We start from the raw sequence: 16,624 nt of genomic DNA, 5'->3' as shown, positions 1-16,624 counted from the left end.
TCCTTGTCTTTACCCCCCCCCCGCAAGGCCACTCCTTCTGCATAGTTTGGTTTACCTGCTCAGGTGTCACCTAATCCCTCCCCCCGGCCCTACTGTGGCACCGACCCCCACGCCTAGACAATGGGGCAAGGCTGACATTGCCATGACCTAATGGAGGCTAGGGCGAGCCTAGTTTCCAAAGAGATAGAGAAGAAAAGTTGATAGGAGGCAACTTAGGAAAGTAGTTACTTTCCCCTTTTTTCCTACTTTGGCTTTTGTGCCGGAACAGGCAATGTGCATCAGAACTTGATCCATGTAGGTTTGCAGTTTGTTTAAAAAGGAAGTTGAGAGGAAGGAAAGGGTTCCAGTGTGATTATGTGGCATACTGTGCTAACAGTTTGCTACTTTCCTTGTGAGAGCTAAAATCATAGATTAATGTACTCAATGTATAGTCATAACACATCCAATTTAATTATGTGTCAGACATGCAAGCAGTGTTGTTTTTTTCTTCCATCTTTATTGCATTTTAATCCTTTTATAATCTAGAAATTAAACCAAGCTTGCACAAAAACACACTGTTTTCAACAACGCCAGCTCTGTCGGTACAACTATCTAGTACAACACATTGCCAGGTCAACATTTTTGGGCTTTTTCTCATTGCCAACTCAAGTATGGAAACATTCTGTGCGCTCTCTCAAAGACCTCCACTCTTACTTCATTTCTTTACTCTAGCTTACACACTGAATGGAACAGCCTGTCATTGATCATGGTACCAGTCTGCCTTAAATGTGAAACTAACAACATTTTCTTTCTTTTTTTCAGCTTCAGGTGGTGCTCGTGTAGGAAGAGAGAGAGAGAGAAGGAAAGAAGGAAGGTGGAAATGGAACTGCCAAATCATGCCAAACAACTGCTGCTGCAACTAAACCAGCAGAGAGCCAAGGGCTTCCTGTGTGATGTTATCATTGTGGTGGAGAATGCACTCTTCCGTGCCCACAAGAACATCCTGGCTGCAAGCAGCATCTATTTCAAATCTTTGGTCCTCCACGATAACCTCATTAACCTTGACACAGAGATGGTTAACCCTTCTGTATTCAGACAAGTTCTGGACTTCATCTACACTGGGAAGCTCCTGTCCTCGTCAGACCAGAGCAATGAGCGTAACTTTAGTGCCCTCTTAACCGCAGCCAGCTACCTCCAGCTCCATGACCTCGCTGCTCTGTGCAGAAAGAAGCTCAAGCGCAGTGGTGGGAAAGCCCTCCCAGGTAAACCCTCCACTCCAGGTCCCCTTAGCCGCTTACGCCTCAACAACCAGCGCCTTTCGACTTCAACCCCTGCCGGCCCCAAAAACCACTATCCTCCGACCCCCTCTGATGCCGACCAACCACAGCCAGATGAAGGCCTTCGGGACAAGCTTTCAGACGATGAAATGTTTGTTGGCAGCTCTGGGAGGAATGGGAATGGGGGCAATGGCAGTAGTAACGGTAACCTCAGCAGTGGAGGAAGTGCTGGGGAACCCGACCTTGGATTAGACCTGTCCAAGAAAAGCCCTCCCTCTGTGGGCACAGCCACGGATGCCCTCAGCCCACACAGCAACTCCCAAGAGTCCCCTCAATCTGCCTCAGTATCTACAACCAACAGTGCCTCACTGGATGACTCCTCTACCACCCTACCAGGTGTGGACACCTGTGGCTCTGAGATCATGGAGCTCAACTCCTCTGCTAAAGCTTCAGAGGAAACCCAAATCCAGCCTGATGGCCCCCCACCCCAGAAGAAAACCCGGCAGGGGGCTCGCAAGAACGAATGGCCCAAGAAAGAGGCGTCAGGGTTGAAGTCTGAAGATCATGAAAGGCCGTTGGCTAATGGGGTGATTGTGGGTCCTAAAGATGGCCGCTCTTCTGACCAGTCCTTCCAGTGCAAAGAGGAGGAAGAAGGAGGAGAGAATGGCCAGGACCACACTGATGAGAGTGGGCAAAGTGACGGCGAGAGTGCAGGAGGTGGAGGAGGAACCGGAGGGGGACACCACAGCGCCAACTACGTGTACCGGCAGGAAGGTTTTGAGCCAGCATTTGGAGACAACCTCTATGTGTGCATTCCCTGTGGGAAGGGTTTCCCCAGTTCTGAGCAGCTCAATGCTCATGTGGAGACACACAATGAGGATGAGCTCTACATCAAAGAGGAGGGAGGGACCTTTGTGAAAGAGGAAGATGAGGAGGAGGCAGAGGACCTCTCTGCCCCTGTGGGTCCCTCCAACTTTGGCTCTGAAACGCGTCCGTTCAAGTGTACAGTCTGCAGTAAGAGCTACAAAGACCCGGCAACTCTGAGACAACATGAAAAGAGCCATTGGCTGACCAGGCCCTTCCCCTGCAACATCTGTGGCAAAATGTTCACCCAGAGGGGCACCATGACACGCCACATGCGCAGCCACCTTGGCCTCAAGCCGTTTGCATGTGAAGAGTGTGGCATGCGCTTCACGCGCCAGTACCGCCTGACAGAGCACATGCGTGTCCACTCTGGAGAGAAGCCGTATGAATGCCAGCTATGTGGGGGGAAGTTTACCCAGCAGCGCAACCTCATCAGTCACCTGAGAATGCACACCTCACCCACTTAGAAATGCATCAAGCCAAAGAACTCTGGGAATAGAAAAAAAAGAAACATTTCTCTACCTTTCCATCTCAACAGCAAAGAAACGCACATGCAGACACACACAGTTCCTCATACTAATTCCAGTTTACAATGCCCTGGCTAAGTGAATGATGTAGCTGTTAGCCACAGTGGGCTCTTGGTGACAGTGGGAACTTGATGATGCAAGGATCAGGTCATCATTTATATTACGCGACGTCTGCTCACCTCTCAGGAGTTCTAGAGGGACAATTACTCCTGTCTCTCTCCAAAGTCACAAAGCCATGGTAGAGTGGCATGACTTCTGGTCTGCATTGCAAGTCTGTAAAATGTGAATGTGGCTACCAATATAAAGTCAAGGCCCCTCACTGCATACCCCTCAGCAGCCTTTCTCTCTTCTACCTATGAGCATTGAGTCTTTGAGTTTTTCAGATTGATCATCAAACTGATTAACTTAAGAGTCCCCTCTGTACTCCAGTGCTATTTTGACCAAAAACCCGTGTAAACAATACTGGCAATAATTCAGCAAAAAGATTATTTTTACCATGACAGCTTTATGTCCTTTGCTATATTGGTGATGGGGATCTGTATGTAAGAGGAGGGGTAAGGGGGTTTGGGACCATCTCCATGCTTTAACTAAAGGTCCTGAAAGAAATGGTGGGATGACATTGGATCAAGTTTAGTTTTAGTTTTTCAGACCACAAATACACAAAGTTCTCTCTACAGCTGTTCACAGTAATATAGAGAGCATTTTCATTGTTTTTGGTTTTGCCTGCTAGTGCTCCCAGGAGTGAATCCTGGTTGGAAAGATTAACCCCTTTGAGGTACTTGATTTACTTAAAAGTAAGGAACTTCTAATCTTTCAGTGAATGTTTAAACTGGGAAGTCTGGGATTTTTCTTGTGGAGGGGAGGGATTTTGGTTGGGATGGGGTGGGTGTATTCTAGTGGGGTAAGGAGAGGGTATTTCCGACTGAACATTATTTTCAGTGGGTACGTTTTTTTGTTGTTTTCTGTATAGTTTCCTCCCCTCAGAAAAAAAAAGTCTATTTATATAGACTTGTGACCTCGCTACCTCTGATTACTCTTACGAACTCTATGTTGATTAGTTGAAAGTTCCTATGTAATTAATTGTAAAAAGTGTGTAGATTATGGTAACGTTTCACCTAATGCTTTAACCTGCCCATCTCTCAACACAGGTTTTTAATGCTCATTTTACACAATATTGTTTTTAGCTGTTGTTTTTACTTGTCAAATATAGCTTTTTGGGCGCCCTGCTAAGTGTGGCTCCACCTCAAAGTGTACTGTAGCTTCCTGCCTTGAGCAAAAAGTGTTTAGTTAGTGTAGATGTATAGTGTTCCAAAGATCTTATGAATGTTAAGAGGAGAACAGAGGTAACTAACCTTGCTAGACAAGTTCATAACCAAAGTTTTTAAAAAGATGTACTTAAGATATATAGCATACTAAATTATTTCACTTTTGATTTCTTTTTGCTGTATAAACAAATTATGAATTTATATTCTAAGTCCAGACAAAGAAATCCACTCTTGATGGAGTTTTGGCCAATGACTCTGAGACTAAGAAAGGTTCTTCTGGTTTGCAAGGAAAGCTTGTGCTGATTGGTGGGCCGGTATAATATAAACTTTACCACCTAACGAAAATGGTAAAGTTTAAAGACGTGTTCACTGAACATGTTTTTGGTTTCTTTCTGTTTGTGTCCAGAGTTCCTATCACTTTATTTTCCCTGTCTTTAAAAACGGGAGTTGATGACATTGTATGTGTTCTGTTCAGACCAAAAAAAAAGAAAAAGACAAAAAAGATAGGAATTATAATCAGAATTTTAATGTGAAGTTCAAGTTGCTTGACTTGTGAAAACTTGTAATAAGAAGGGAGAAGCAGAGATGCACTGGACAGTTAGACAACAAGTTGGTCTTCTGTGGCATCCTCTTGTTTCTGATTGTATTCCATTATATCACAGAATGATTTTAAATTATTATAAATATCAAAAGCTTTACCTCATAAGCAACCAAAAGTTGGGAATGGCCCATCTGTTGCCTGTGGGTTTCACTGAAACCTGTCCAGTGTATCTACTCTTAACAGTTACACTCTGGAGCATGAACCTTCACTACAAGTTTTTGGTATAGGCATTCCTCTATAATGTTGGTTTAACTGTCTTCTTGATTTTCTTTGTATTCCTCTTTTGTCTTCATGTTATGATCTGTGAAATGTTTGTCATAGGGATGCAGCTACAGTTACACAAACATCACTACCGTTTTAAGGTACCTGCGTCCTGGACTCCCAGAGTTGTTACTTGGTTATGTTGGATGTTGGTGTCTTGCTGTTAAGCAGTTGCTGTTAAGTGATTGCATGGTACATCTATGACTTTTTCACACTCCCCACTCCCCAACCACAAATATGTTATTTATCACCTGATCCACTGTTGCTTGTGACCTCTTCTAGCTTAAGAGGGAGTCCACAATGCATTGCCTTCAAACGTTATTGTACTTGTCGGCACTTACTGCAGTACAGCATAATGTCTGTCATGCAAAAGGTGTTTTTCTAGCCATCTTAGCTGCATTTGAATGCTTGCTTGTTTGACATAACGAAGAATAGAAACTACAAACTCCAACTGTGACCACACAACTACTCTTACTACTACTACTACTACTACTACTACTACTAGTACTACTACTATTCAAATACTTCAGGGATTGTTTTGCATCTGTGAATGCAGACTCTCAGCTACATTTGTAAGACATAGTATTGTATCAATTTCTCTGTATTTTAATCATGGGAAAAGCAAAACACTAGTTTCATATTTAAGAAAAACGGGGGTACTTTTTCAACTAACACAAAGAGCCTTGACAAAGGCAAGGCAGCTCGAAATAAGTCTACATTTAAGTTAGTAACACAGTTTGTTCAGAAATAGTTGCAAAGTTGTACAAAGAACTAAGAAGAAGAAGAAGAAGAAGAAAAAAAAGCTCATACCCAAATCCACAAACTATTTTTTAAACCAAAGCACATTTGAATGATTATGGAACCATGTGTGGCTCTAAAAAGAAACATGTATTTATCTCATTGTTTACATAAACTTTTACAGTTTTACAGACCTCAGTCGAGGCTCGGCCAGTCAGAGAGGTGATTTTGTGTGTATTTTTTAAAAGGATGCTTTTCCGCAGAGGTTGCTGCCAAAACATAGGCAGGGGCGTCAAACATGGGGTGAACTGCTGCATATTCAATTCATGGGAGGCGTGTGTGGTTTAGGGGCACCCCCCTCTCTCTGCCAGCTGGCTTTAGGGTGACCCTGCGCCCCACGCTCCCTGCCCTCTGGCCCTTCTTCAGATGGGACCGCAGCGATGGGGGTGGACAGTGCATCCTTGACATATTAATCAAAAGGCATTGTTAGGCAGGGTCCTTAGCTCAATTTTGTGTCTCTGTGTTTACCCAAATGTATTTGAGGACTACCTCTGCTGCTTGGGTCTCATACTGTGTAGGAGTGGGTGGGTGATGCTTGAATGGTTTGGGTGGTTTAGCAACATGGTACATCTCTTATGCTGGGGGTTCTCGAAACTTATCTGGACAATGTAGCTTTGATTTGTTCAATGCATGTAAACAGGATTATCTGGTAGTCTTAACTGTGAATGTTATTGTTGTTTTTTCTGCTTTTATGATGTCTTGAAAGTTTTTTTTATTTTTATTTTTTTAAACTGTATTCTGTGGGTAAAAGCAGCACAAACCTCTGGCTGGCCGGGCCTCATACAAAGTTGGTGCAAACACTTATTGACAGTGTTCTTTTTAACAAATGTCTATTGTCAGTGATGAATGTATTTATTTCTGGTCCTGCCCTCACCCCTGCAAAAGAATTGCTCAGTGTGTGAGACAGAGGTGGAGGCAGGACCCCCTTTTTATTTTTATTTTATTTTTTCGTTTAGAGGATTTCAAGCTGAGAATCAAAAATGAGACACAAAGCATAGCCATTAACCACAATCTGTGAAGTTAACCTTTTTGTGGGAGAATTGATTTTATTTTTTCCAACTCAAATAAATGGTCTATGGCATTTAATATCTTCTTTCCGTTATGCCTGACAGTCTGTAGGGTTTTTATTTCATGTGATTCATTATGGGTGTTTTTGTTTGCCCATGTGATGTCTTGAGTTCTCACTGAATGACTGCACACCATGGGTGTTGAACTTTAACCCTTGTGTGTGTCTTTGGACACAGGCAGGACACTTACCTGCCTGCGCAGAACGGAGGCTACTGTATCTTTTTAAGCTTGCTCTCCCTGGGTGTTGCCTTTCCACTGCCATTTATAAAAAAATAAATTACAAAAAAAAAACTTCACACCACAAACATATACATAATCGACACTTCTCTCCGCTGAACGCTAGTTCTTATGACGATGTTCTATTTCTTGTCTTAAACCACTTCCTTCTCTTTTACATAACGTATGTGTTTTAGTGTCCATTAGTTCTACGTCGGGAGTATTTTAGAAACGTTGGGTGAGATAGCTTTACTAAGTGCACTTTGTATGTTTTTCAAAGCCTCTGGGAAGACCTGGGCACTCTCATATCAGTTCCCATTTAACTGACAGTTTACCCTTTGTCTTTCTCTTCTTACCTCATCATTGTTCCTGTGTGTTTGTTGAAATATCATATCATTATGCAGTGTTACAAAAGCTTTAAAAATGAATATACAATGCAGGAAACGCAACTGAGAGACTGTCCTTGGCTCTAAGCATTCACGTTTCCATCTCATTTCTTGGTTTTATTGTTCCACGTTGTACGGTTGTTACTATTACCATCCTCTCCAGGCATTTTTAATAGTAGAGGGGCTGGTCTGTCCAGTTATTATGGAGATGCTCCTTCTTACCTCGGCAGACTAAACCAAAGCCTGTTTTAAAATGGCCTCCAGTGCTATGGAAGCATTTCTAAGCTTTATTGTCCCTTGCTGTATCTCAGATACAGCTGACCCTCTGCTTTAGCCCTTTGACCCACTGTAATCTCTGTTACTGCGCATGCGACTTTATCCTCAGCTCTGCTGCACTTACGGTATTTACTGTACCTCCAGTGATGTTGTGGAGTAGTGACTGAAAAATAGAAAACACCAAATTACCTCAAAACTTGCAGTGTTTACAAAAAGTGCTATCTTGCCATTACATCTCAGCATTTCTTTCCTTCCTTTTTTTTTTTTTTGCCGTCCATCTTTAACCAAAATATCCTTTTGACATGGAGTTTGTAGCAGCATATTTTCACAAGTAACCTTTTAATGTACATCTGTTTTTTAAAAGCACAGTGTCACTTTCATGTGCACTAAAATAATAAAAAGACATGATTAAGTGCAGAAAAACAATAGAATACTTGAGATAGAGTTGATTAGTGGAGCTGCCCATGAAGTGAGTGTATCAAGCTTCCTCTGTGGTCGGTTTTCTTCAGGAACATCCTCTCAATAATGTATCAAGTTCCAAAGGCTGTGATGCTCTGGAATGGACCTTTAGGGTCTTTGCTGATGAATAATTGAAGGCGGAGAAGTCCTCCCACTTGGCAAACACACTTCACATGCAAAGGTGTACACACCCAGGTGGACTTTTGCTGGCATTTATGTGTATACACCTCCACTCACGCAAACACAGATGCCACCGTCTAGACTTCACACACAACCTAACATGCACACAACAGTATTTAAGGTGAGATTCTATGACCCTTTTTCGTGGCTTTTGGCAGCACCCAGGCTGGGCTCTCTTTATCTCCACTCCTCAGAGAGCTCGTATTCAGGTCAGAGCCACCGCCGTGCATAGCGATGGGGCTCGCAAACTCAAAGTGTCATAAAAGTGTAATACAGCTGACCTCAGCACTCACAACCTTGCAGTCTTAATGTACAGCAGTGAGAAAAAATAAACTGTTATTTTATGATCTTTTCATTAAAAGCTTGATTGAAAACCAAGACTGCTTTTGACTTTTCTTTGTTTTGTGTCTCTCGAGAACAAGTCTCATTCTGTCATGTAAGTGATCTGGTTGTAGATAATATCTAATAGGTATTGTCTTCCCACTCACAGGTAACATGTCCTGTCTCATTTCAGGTATTGCTACCCTGTGCAGTTTGCCATTCTATGTACTTTTTTTTTTTTTATTCCTGTGAAGTAAAATCCTGTTGGCAATTTTTTCATAGACTATAGATACAAGAATTCTTGAGCTGTTTCCTATTGCCACATAGCTAAATTGAAATGCTTGCCACTGGTTCTCCAGTTATGCAGTGACTGACTTTCTGGCCTTTTTGTACCTCCAATAAGTTGCCTCATGATGCCTTGACAACTCGTATACAAATGATTTTTCTGAGCTTTTGTATGACTGACAAATCACAGCTGAATTTGTCAGTACATTTTGTGAAATGAACAATATCTAATCCCTCAATTGCAAATGTTTGACCAGTCCCGAACATTGCAAAAGTGTAAAACTGCAAAGGCAAAAGTCTTCTTGAAATGAGCCAAACACAGGGAATCTGCACCAGTGGTCACAAGAATACCCCCAGTGACATTTAGTAAGGTGCACTTAAAACAGTAGAGAAGAGAAATAAAAAAACTCATCATGCAGACCACTGAAGTTCTGCTCACATCAGCTGTCACGTCATTAGCTTATTGATGGATCATATGCTTGCTCGCAGATGACCAGTGTTATCCAATCAAATGTTTTAGGGCCTTGGTAAACTGTCTAAAGATTCTCTAATCCCAGCGCTAATTCTTGCACAACTCCCTCTGTCGTGTCATTGAAGCTTTGGTATTATGTTGCTAAGCTTGTGTTTATATACAGTTTTGTATCTGACACTGTATCTTGAGCGTTTGAGGATTAGCTCTCTGCAGGATCCTTGTTGCTGTTGAGATTCTGACAGAGAGCTCCCTCAAACAGCAGAGTCTTTTCTGCCAAATCTAACTTTAAAATAACTTGCAATGTATGCTAAATTCTTTGACACGAGGGTCTTTGACTGAAATACGTTTAAATGCAACATTCAAACATGTACCTATGAGGAGAGGTACAGGTTTAGAAACAAATACCACATGACAAAACAATTAATGTTCTTTCATGACTTCTACACTGCAGTCATCGCAGCAGTCGCCCTGCTTCCAGTCTTCATGCTTCATAATTAACAGGCAAATTGTATTAACCTTCTCATCTAATGCTCAGTATTAGAACAAATAAATGGATTTTCCAAAATTTCAAACTATTCCTTTTAAGATTAAACAAATTCTAATGACAATGTATCATGATGAGCTTTACCTAACTGTATTGTTTTTACTTTCATCTCCACCTACTGTAGTTAGGACAGACCCGACTGTGGTAAACACTGTGCCTTCTTCAGCCCTTCTAGAGCCCCCTCCCCCAGTGTCTCTTTCTCATCCTTGTCTTTTTGCCCATGCAGGAACTTGTATAGATCACACATGCACACACCCTCCTTAGGCATGTAGATGAGCTTTTTCAACCTTTAGGTCTGCTTAACGTTGGATTTTTTCCCCTGCAATACATCCATTATGTGTTTCTTCTTTTGTGATATTGTCCCTAATATTGTGACAATAGTTTTGCCTTCCCTGTGCCATCCAACTTTCTTCCCTCTTATCTCCCTTGCCTTATTTCTCACCATTCTGGCTCAGATCAGGGTGTAGGGAGCTGGCACATCTATTGCTTTTCTGTGCCATTAGTAATGCGCTGTGCCCCTAGAGGTGTCACATGCTAAATGACCCTGAATGGGGGCCGTTGAGAAACAATGTGTTGGTAGCACAACCCTGCCCTCCCCCACCCGAGCCCCTCTCTCCCCTAACATCAGCGCCAAGTAAACACAATGGTAAGAGTGGCGGGGGGCGGGTAGGTAGGTGGGTGGGTCGGTACAGGGTGGACATTACCCACAGCAAAGACCTGGAGTGCCTCTTTGCCTGCTGGGGGTCATTCATGTTGAGTGCTGTTTTGGCTTCTCAAGAACAAACACAAAATGCTGCTTCCGATTTTATCTGGTGAAGAGACAAATTCCTAAAATGCCCCCACTTCTCCCCGGCTTTTCCTATCCCAGTGGGTCTGCGAGCATGAGAGGAATTTACCAGGGTCTGCCCAGGTGGGTCCAGGCTTGTCTCTGCTTGTCTGGGATGGCCCTCTATTATCTGAGGAATGTGGATGAGAGATGCCTGGCCTGCCCATGGTGGGCGAAGGAAAGGGACAGCGTCTGTTACAAGTGGAACGAACACACACACACACACACACAGACGACCCACACCCACCTTTATCTCCAATGCCAGATGCCCCTCTTGTCTACAAGCTGATATTAAGCAGAAGAACTCTGATCTTGTCTTGGACACTGGCTCTGTTTTAACCTCTGTGTGACGAAATGTGTGATATATTTGGAACTACGCTTACTTGCTTTCTTGCCATCAGTTACATGAATACATTGGTGCCTCTCTCATTAAGAGTGCTATCAATCTTCTCAACTCACCCTCTGCAAGAAAGAATAAGTGTCCTAAACAACCAAACTATTCCTTTTAAAGTCCTGATTTTTGTCCTCCTTTTCCTGGAAATTTATTCAAATGTATCAAAGATATATATTTTATCTACTAATTATTGCCCGCTCAGCTTATTTTAGTGCTTAATTTAAACTATATGATGCTTGCTTCAAAGTGAAATATTCATGTCCTGTTGGTTTGAGCAATGCTGCTTGGAAAAACAGGATTTTATAAAGATGGAGACTAGAGGTTTAAGAGATGTGCCGCTTTCACCACTAAATACATTTTATAGTTATGTAAAAGCTCCATCCGTTGTGTGATTAGGTTGATTTTAAATCAGAAGTAAAAACGATTATTGACAGTGAGGGCTATGCCTGCAGAAACTGTATGCAAAAAGTTTTCTATTGGTCCAAAGTTGCTGTAAAGATTATGGAAAGATATACCAGCTGCATTTGAAACAGATTGACGAACCCCTCTGTGGATCACCCACAAGTTGAATTTATGCATTTTGATCATGTGTAGATTTATCTGCTATGTTTTGATGCACATCAATTATTAACAATGTGTTGAATTTATACCTCAGAGCCCCAGGTTGTCTACACAGCCGTTGAGAGAGAGAGATGCTTCTCCTGGTAGAACAGAGGAGAGAGACGTTGATTCACTGCTGCTTTCCCCTCTGAAGCAAAGCTCTGTCCTGTTCGTCCAAGCTTCCAACACTTTGTCTCTTCTTCATAGTTGCATCTTTTTGACTCCCTGTCTCTGCCTGTGGGGCCGTTCCCTCTGTCATTTTGTTAACCGTGCCCTCCTCCTTCTCTTTTTCCTCAGGGAGGAGTGAAATGAATCCTATCCCACAGGGAAGACACGTGTCTTGGCACAAGAGTTCAATGCTGCAGGCAATGTATATATCTTCGTTTGTGTGGGATTTCATTGATTTTCGCCGTGCGAGTGTGCTCACATATATGACAACACCTTGCTTTAACCCTATCTCATTATTTCTTTACACATACACACACACACACACACACACACACACAGATGTTTTCCTGACCGTACCGGTCTAATCAATACCTGATCTTAAATTCAGCAGGTCTGTTTATGGAGGATTGGAAGGATACACACACACACACAGATGTTTTCCTGACCGTACCGGTCTAATCAATACCTGATCTTAAATTCAGCAGGTCTGTTTATGGAGGATTGGAAGGATGTCCAAGGTCTGTGTTGCAGGTATGGCAACAACACAAGGCCAAAGTAAGCATAGATTGAGTGACTTGCATGAGATATATAAACTAAAAGTTGTAGGTTAGATCAAGCAAGTAAGGTAAACCTTGTCCTTCTCAACACCCATAAAAATCACTTTAATATCCAGAGCCAGGTGCAGCTTGGGCCTCTATTTCAATGCCCAACAAAATACAGTACCTATGTCTCTGCCTGCTTCTTTTACCCCTTTTCACTCGCCCACTCAAGAAATTAATCTTTTTTCTTTCTCTCTTTGTACCCTTCTTTTTTTCTTTATTTCATGAGGCCTCAGTCTGAATTGAACCTGGACTGCTGAGTCACTGAGCGCTTGACAGTGAAAGGCAGAGAAAGAGAGCAGAGAGAGAAGGGAGAGATGAAGGAGAAAGAACTCAGCAGGTGGTGGGCACCGCCACAGCTTCAGCCCGCGGAGTCTTTTCAGCTGGCACACAACTGCTAGGCTGCCACAGAGACCCTGCTTTCCATCAGAATATTCCCCCTCTCTTCCCCCTCTTTAAACGATAAACGAGGAGAACAGGCTTGGGCCGGAATAATAGGATCTTTTCTTTCTGCCTTTGCCATGTGTGAGGACAGGAACAATGGCAGGGACCGGGAGGGGAAATGATTCAAAGTGAGATTTTCACCTGCTCCCTTCAACCCTGGCCCTGCTCCTTTCAGAGCATGCTAATGTTCATTTACAGAGTAGTACTGTAAGCGCTAACACACAGGCACACACAAAAAATGCACAGATCCTTTTTTTTCTTTGTGATGGACAGTTTAGATTATTGTGCTCCAAGACGTCCATTTCGGTAATCATACTCATTATCATCATTATCCCATTTTCAGAGCTAAATAAGAATGAGAGATTGGCTGACCTGCTTCATGGTACGTCTCTGCTTTTGGTTTTTGTTCGGTCAGAATAGCAGTTTTGGATTTTTTTTTGTCCTTTGTTTGGTGAGGTGATGCAGTTGTTTTCTTTTAGAGGAAACAGCGAGGCTTTCACTAAACTTTTTCTGTCAGCTGTAAAATGTTTTGCATTCCTTGTGGCCTAATCCAAGGACATGTAAGAAGGCTAGATGCTCTTACCACCTAAGAGTTTGAAACATTTGATATATTCTATGATGTTTTGGTGCTATTTTGAAAACTAGAATAATACATGGTCAGTTTCCCCTTAATCTACCGTGAGATATAAATTGAGATTTTGAACAGTTGCATAGTGGAATTGTTAGCAGAACAAAACGAACAAACATACCATGGAAACCACTTTTTTGAGGGCACCACATAGTCAGAGTTTAAATGTCAGACTGTAAATATAGTGCAATATACATAGTAAATAGGGAGTGATTATGGACACAGTCACAAATGTCCTTAGTAACATATCTTGCCCAGTTGTCACAGACATGTAGCTGTTTAAAAAAAAATCCTTTCCTATTTATCCCTGAGCACTTTAGAACTTTTTGTCCACAATGACTTGAAAGTTGAGTTTTAGCAGCACTAGTTGACAAAACCATTTTAAAGTGCCAAATACTTATCTTCTGATGATAGTCATGTGTTCTTGATCAAAAGCTCCAACAGAGCCTAAATAGACCTTAAGATAGTATTGTTTCTTCAACTGTTTTTTCCCAAAGTCAAGAATGAACTTTGAAACATCAGTTGGTTAATGAATCAACTGGTAAATTAATCAACAACAATTTTGATGATTGAATAATCGTGTAGGTCATTTATCAAGTAAAAACTGTCAAAACTTGTCTGGTCACAGCTTGTCACATGTGAGAATTTGTGGCCTTTCTATGTTGGAAATATGACTATGTTTGGGTTTTTTACCATTTGTCAGACAAAAAAAGCATGTTAAAGAAGGCCCCTTGGGCTCCGGGGTATTTCTTATGGCATTTAATCAACTAAACAACTAATTAAAAGGAAAATTTATTGATAATAGAAACTTGTGTTAATTGCAGCTATACTTCATTCAGTTAACAGGAATCTAATATTAAAGCCACATTTAGAGCAAATGACCAACCCCTCCACATTAATGTCCTCTACACATGAGGTCATTGACTGTTTTCTACCTTTTCTCATTCATTTGCCCTCTATAATGAGACATTGAGCACAATCAAGTCTTAAGGATATCATGATGAGAAAGGTATTTGTCTCAAAGTAATCAGCGTCATGGCGTATGGGTAAACTCATTTGGTTTCTAATCTCCTCCCCTTTGTACTAATTTGTTTATCGCTTTACGTGTGTGTGTGTGTGTGTGTGTGTGTGTGTTTGTTGATTGTACCGTAATTCCCCTTAGTGGTGAGTGAATTAAAACTTGCCTAATTTATCATTCACTGGCTGACTTTGAGTTAATCAGAGTGTGCATACACTGAAACACTCATCTCTCTCTCTCACACTCTCACACACACAAACACACACACACACACACACACACAAACACACACAATCACACACAGATAATCTCGTGTGGAGAACATAAATATTTAATCACTGGTGGCTGCTTACATGCAGTGTGACACATTTGTTACGTGCTTTACAATGTCAAAAGAAAATCATCAAACAAAACAGCTGAAAAACAGACATGCATTCAGGATAGATTTTACGTAAAAGTTGGATGTAATACTCTTTTCTGTCTCATTTACAGGACCTATCACTCACAGAACTGTTCAGACACATTAACTGACAATAAACCAAACAGTCCAGATTGATGTCGCAACATCATTTGTCAGCACAATACCCATCAAACATAAACAGAAACCTCCCACAGGTAACGCCCCTGGAGATGTCCCGCATTAGAAAAGAACATATATATGCCGCCAAAGTAAAGCTTTCCAGCATCAGTGGCAAACACTATATATTTGATCCAGTTCATTAAACCAATAGTCAGCAATACGTTTTAAACAGAGTCTGAGGAACGTATCAATAATATGGGCTCTAGTAAGATATTCAGAGCATGCAAAAACATCAACAAAAAGACGGTTTAATTAAAGCTCCATTCCCAATACCGTCAATAAACAATATTTGTTGTAAATCAAAATAGAAGGACAATATTGAATTAAATTATTTTGTTCACCTAATTTAGCTCAAAGGTTTCACAAATTCTTTCATCTTCCATCACACCTCTGTATCTTCTGTGCAAAGACTGTACAATACTTTTATGTTTGTCACATTTGTAATCTTTTTTAAAGAAACAATAAGTGCTCAAATTAGGCTTCAGCCATATTTCCCCTGTCCATGATTGTGAGGATTTAGCTTGCGTTGGTTTAAATACTTCTTTTATGCTCCAATTACCAGTCCTTTCTGACCCTACATAAATATCAAAGCAATACATGTGAAAATAGAATTAAAAAAAAATCTCATTCCAGGGTTGAATATTTAAAAAGGAGTAACGATGATGGCATGAAGGAGCCTTTGAAGATCTGGCACTGTTAGAAGATCAACCAGTCAGTCTGTGAAGAGACACATGTTTCAATTTCACAGAAATTCCTCTTATTTCCTTTCTGCCTCTCCTCATTAAAGGCCCAGAGGATGTGGAGTACAAATAATATAGGCTCCGCATGTTCAAATAACAAGCACATTGTTGAATGAAAGGGGAAATAGCACACTTTTACACACACACACTTCAGTTCATTTGAAGTTATGACATGATGCAGTTTTGTTCTTCAAAATCAGCTTCTACTTTTGTTCGTTACAAATTAAGTGGCATGCATTGCTAAGTTTATGTTACAGGCCCATTGTCAACAGAAGGTTGTCAGTGACCCACTCCTATTCCCCTTTCCCCTCATTTAGTTAGAATCTAATTTCTTGTCTCTTGCTCCTGTGTCACCTTTTATCTCCATCACTTTTTACAATCCCATCCTTTTTTCAGCTTTCAGACTTTACATCCCTTGGCCTCAATCTCTCCTCTCCACTCCTCTCCTGAAAACCCTCCTAACCGTTTTACTTTACGCCTCAGCTCCTGCTGTAATTGGACAGAATTTGATCTGCTTCTCTTTCATTTATTTGCTTTTTTTATTATCTTCCCTATTTGGTTACTTCTCTGTCTTCATCTCTTTCCCCAGAATGAACTATGTTCATTTACATGTAATCCTTTAAAAAGAATCTTTGTTGATTGTCTTAGTTGCTCCATCTTGCCCCTCACTCCCTTCCATGGGTTTGAAGACAAGAGAAGACCAGGGACAGAATAAGACAGAAAAAGAATAAAGGTAATGGCTGTCAGTTACAGGGCAGGAGGAAAGGTCCCTTGTGACACTGAGCTACACCCTTTGCCCTGAAGCCAGCACAATGCATTGTGGGAAAGAGGTCAGTGGCAGACACTCC

General features: G+C 41.5%; 1 protein-coding gene across 2 annotated transcripts in view; it reads left to right on the top strand.

Annotated features, from left to right (window-relative positions):
* Window positions 1-16,624, top strand: part of hic2 (hypermethylated in cancer 2) — a 25,411-nt gene extending 8,787 nt beyond the window's left edge. Inside the window, exons 2-3 of one of the 2 annotated variants that reach the window (XR_004656821.1) lie at window positions 802-2,686; window positions 16,612-16,624. Coding sequence is in view for 1 of the 2 variants with exons in the window: in XM_034872991.1 (XP_034728882.1) it covers window positions 860-2,587 (1,728 nt within the window). In the remaining variant the exon portion in view is untranslated. Of the gene's footprint in view, window positions 1-801; window positions 8,536-16,611 lie in introns of those variants that run through there. The other variant, XM_034872991.1, reaches the window with a different exon arrangement.

Source organism: Etheostoma cragini, chromosome 5 (assembly GCF_013103735.1).
Source record: "Etheostoma cragini isolate CJK2018 chromosome 5, CSU_Ecrag_1.0, whole genome shotgun sequence".
Lineage (NCBI taxonomy): Eukaryota > Metazoa > Chordata > Actinopteri > Perciformes > Percidae > Etheostoma > Etheostoma cragini.
The sequence above is the reverse complement of the archived record's forward strand: the minus strand, read 5'-3'. Positions and strand labels throughout refer to the sequence as shown.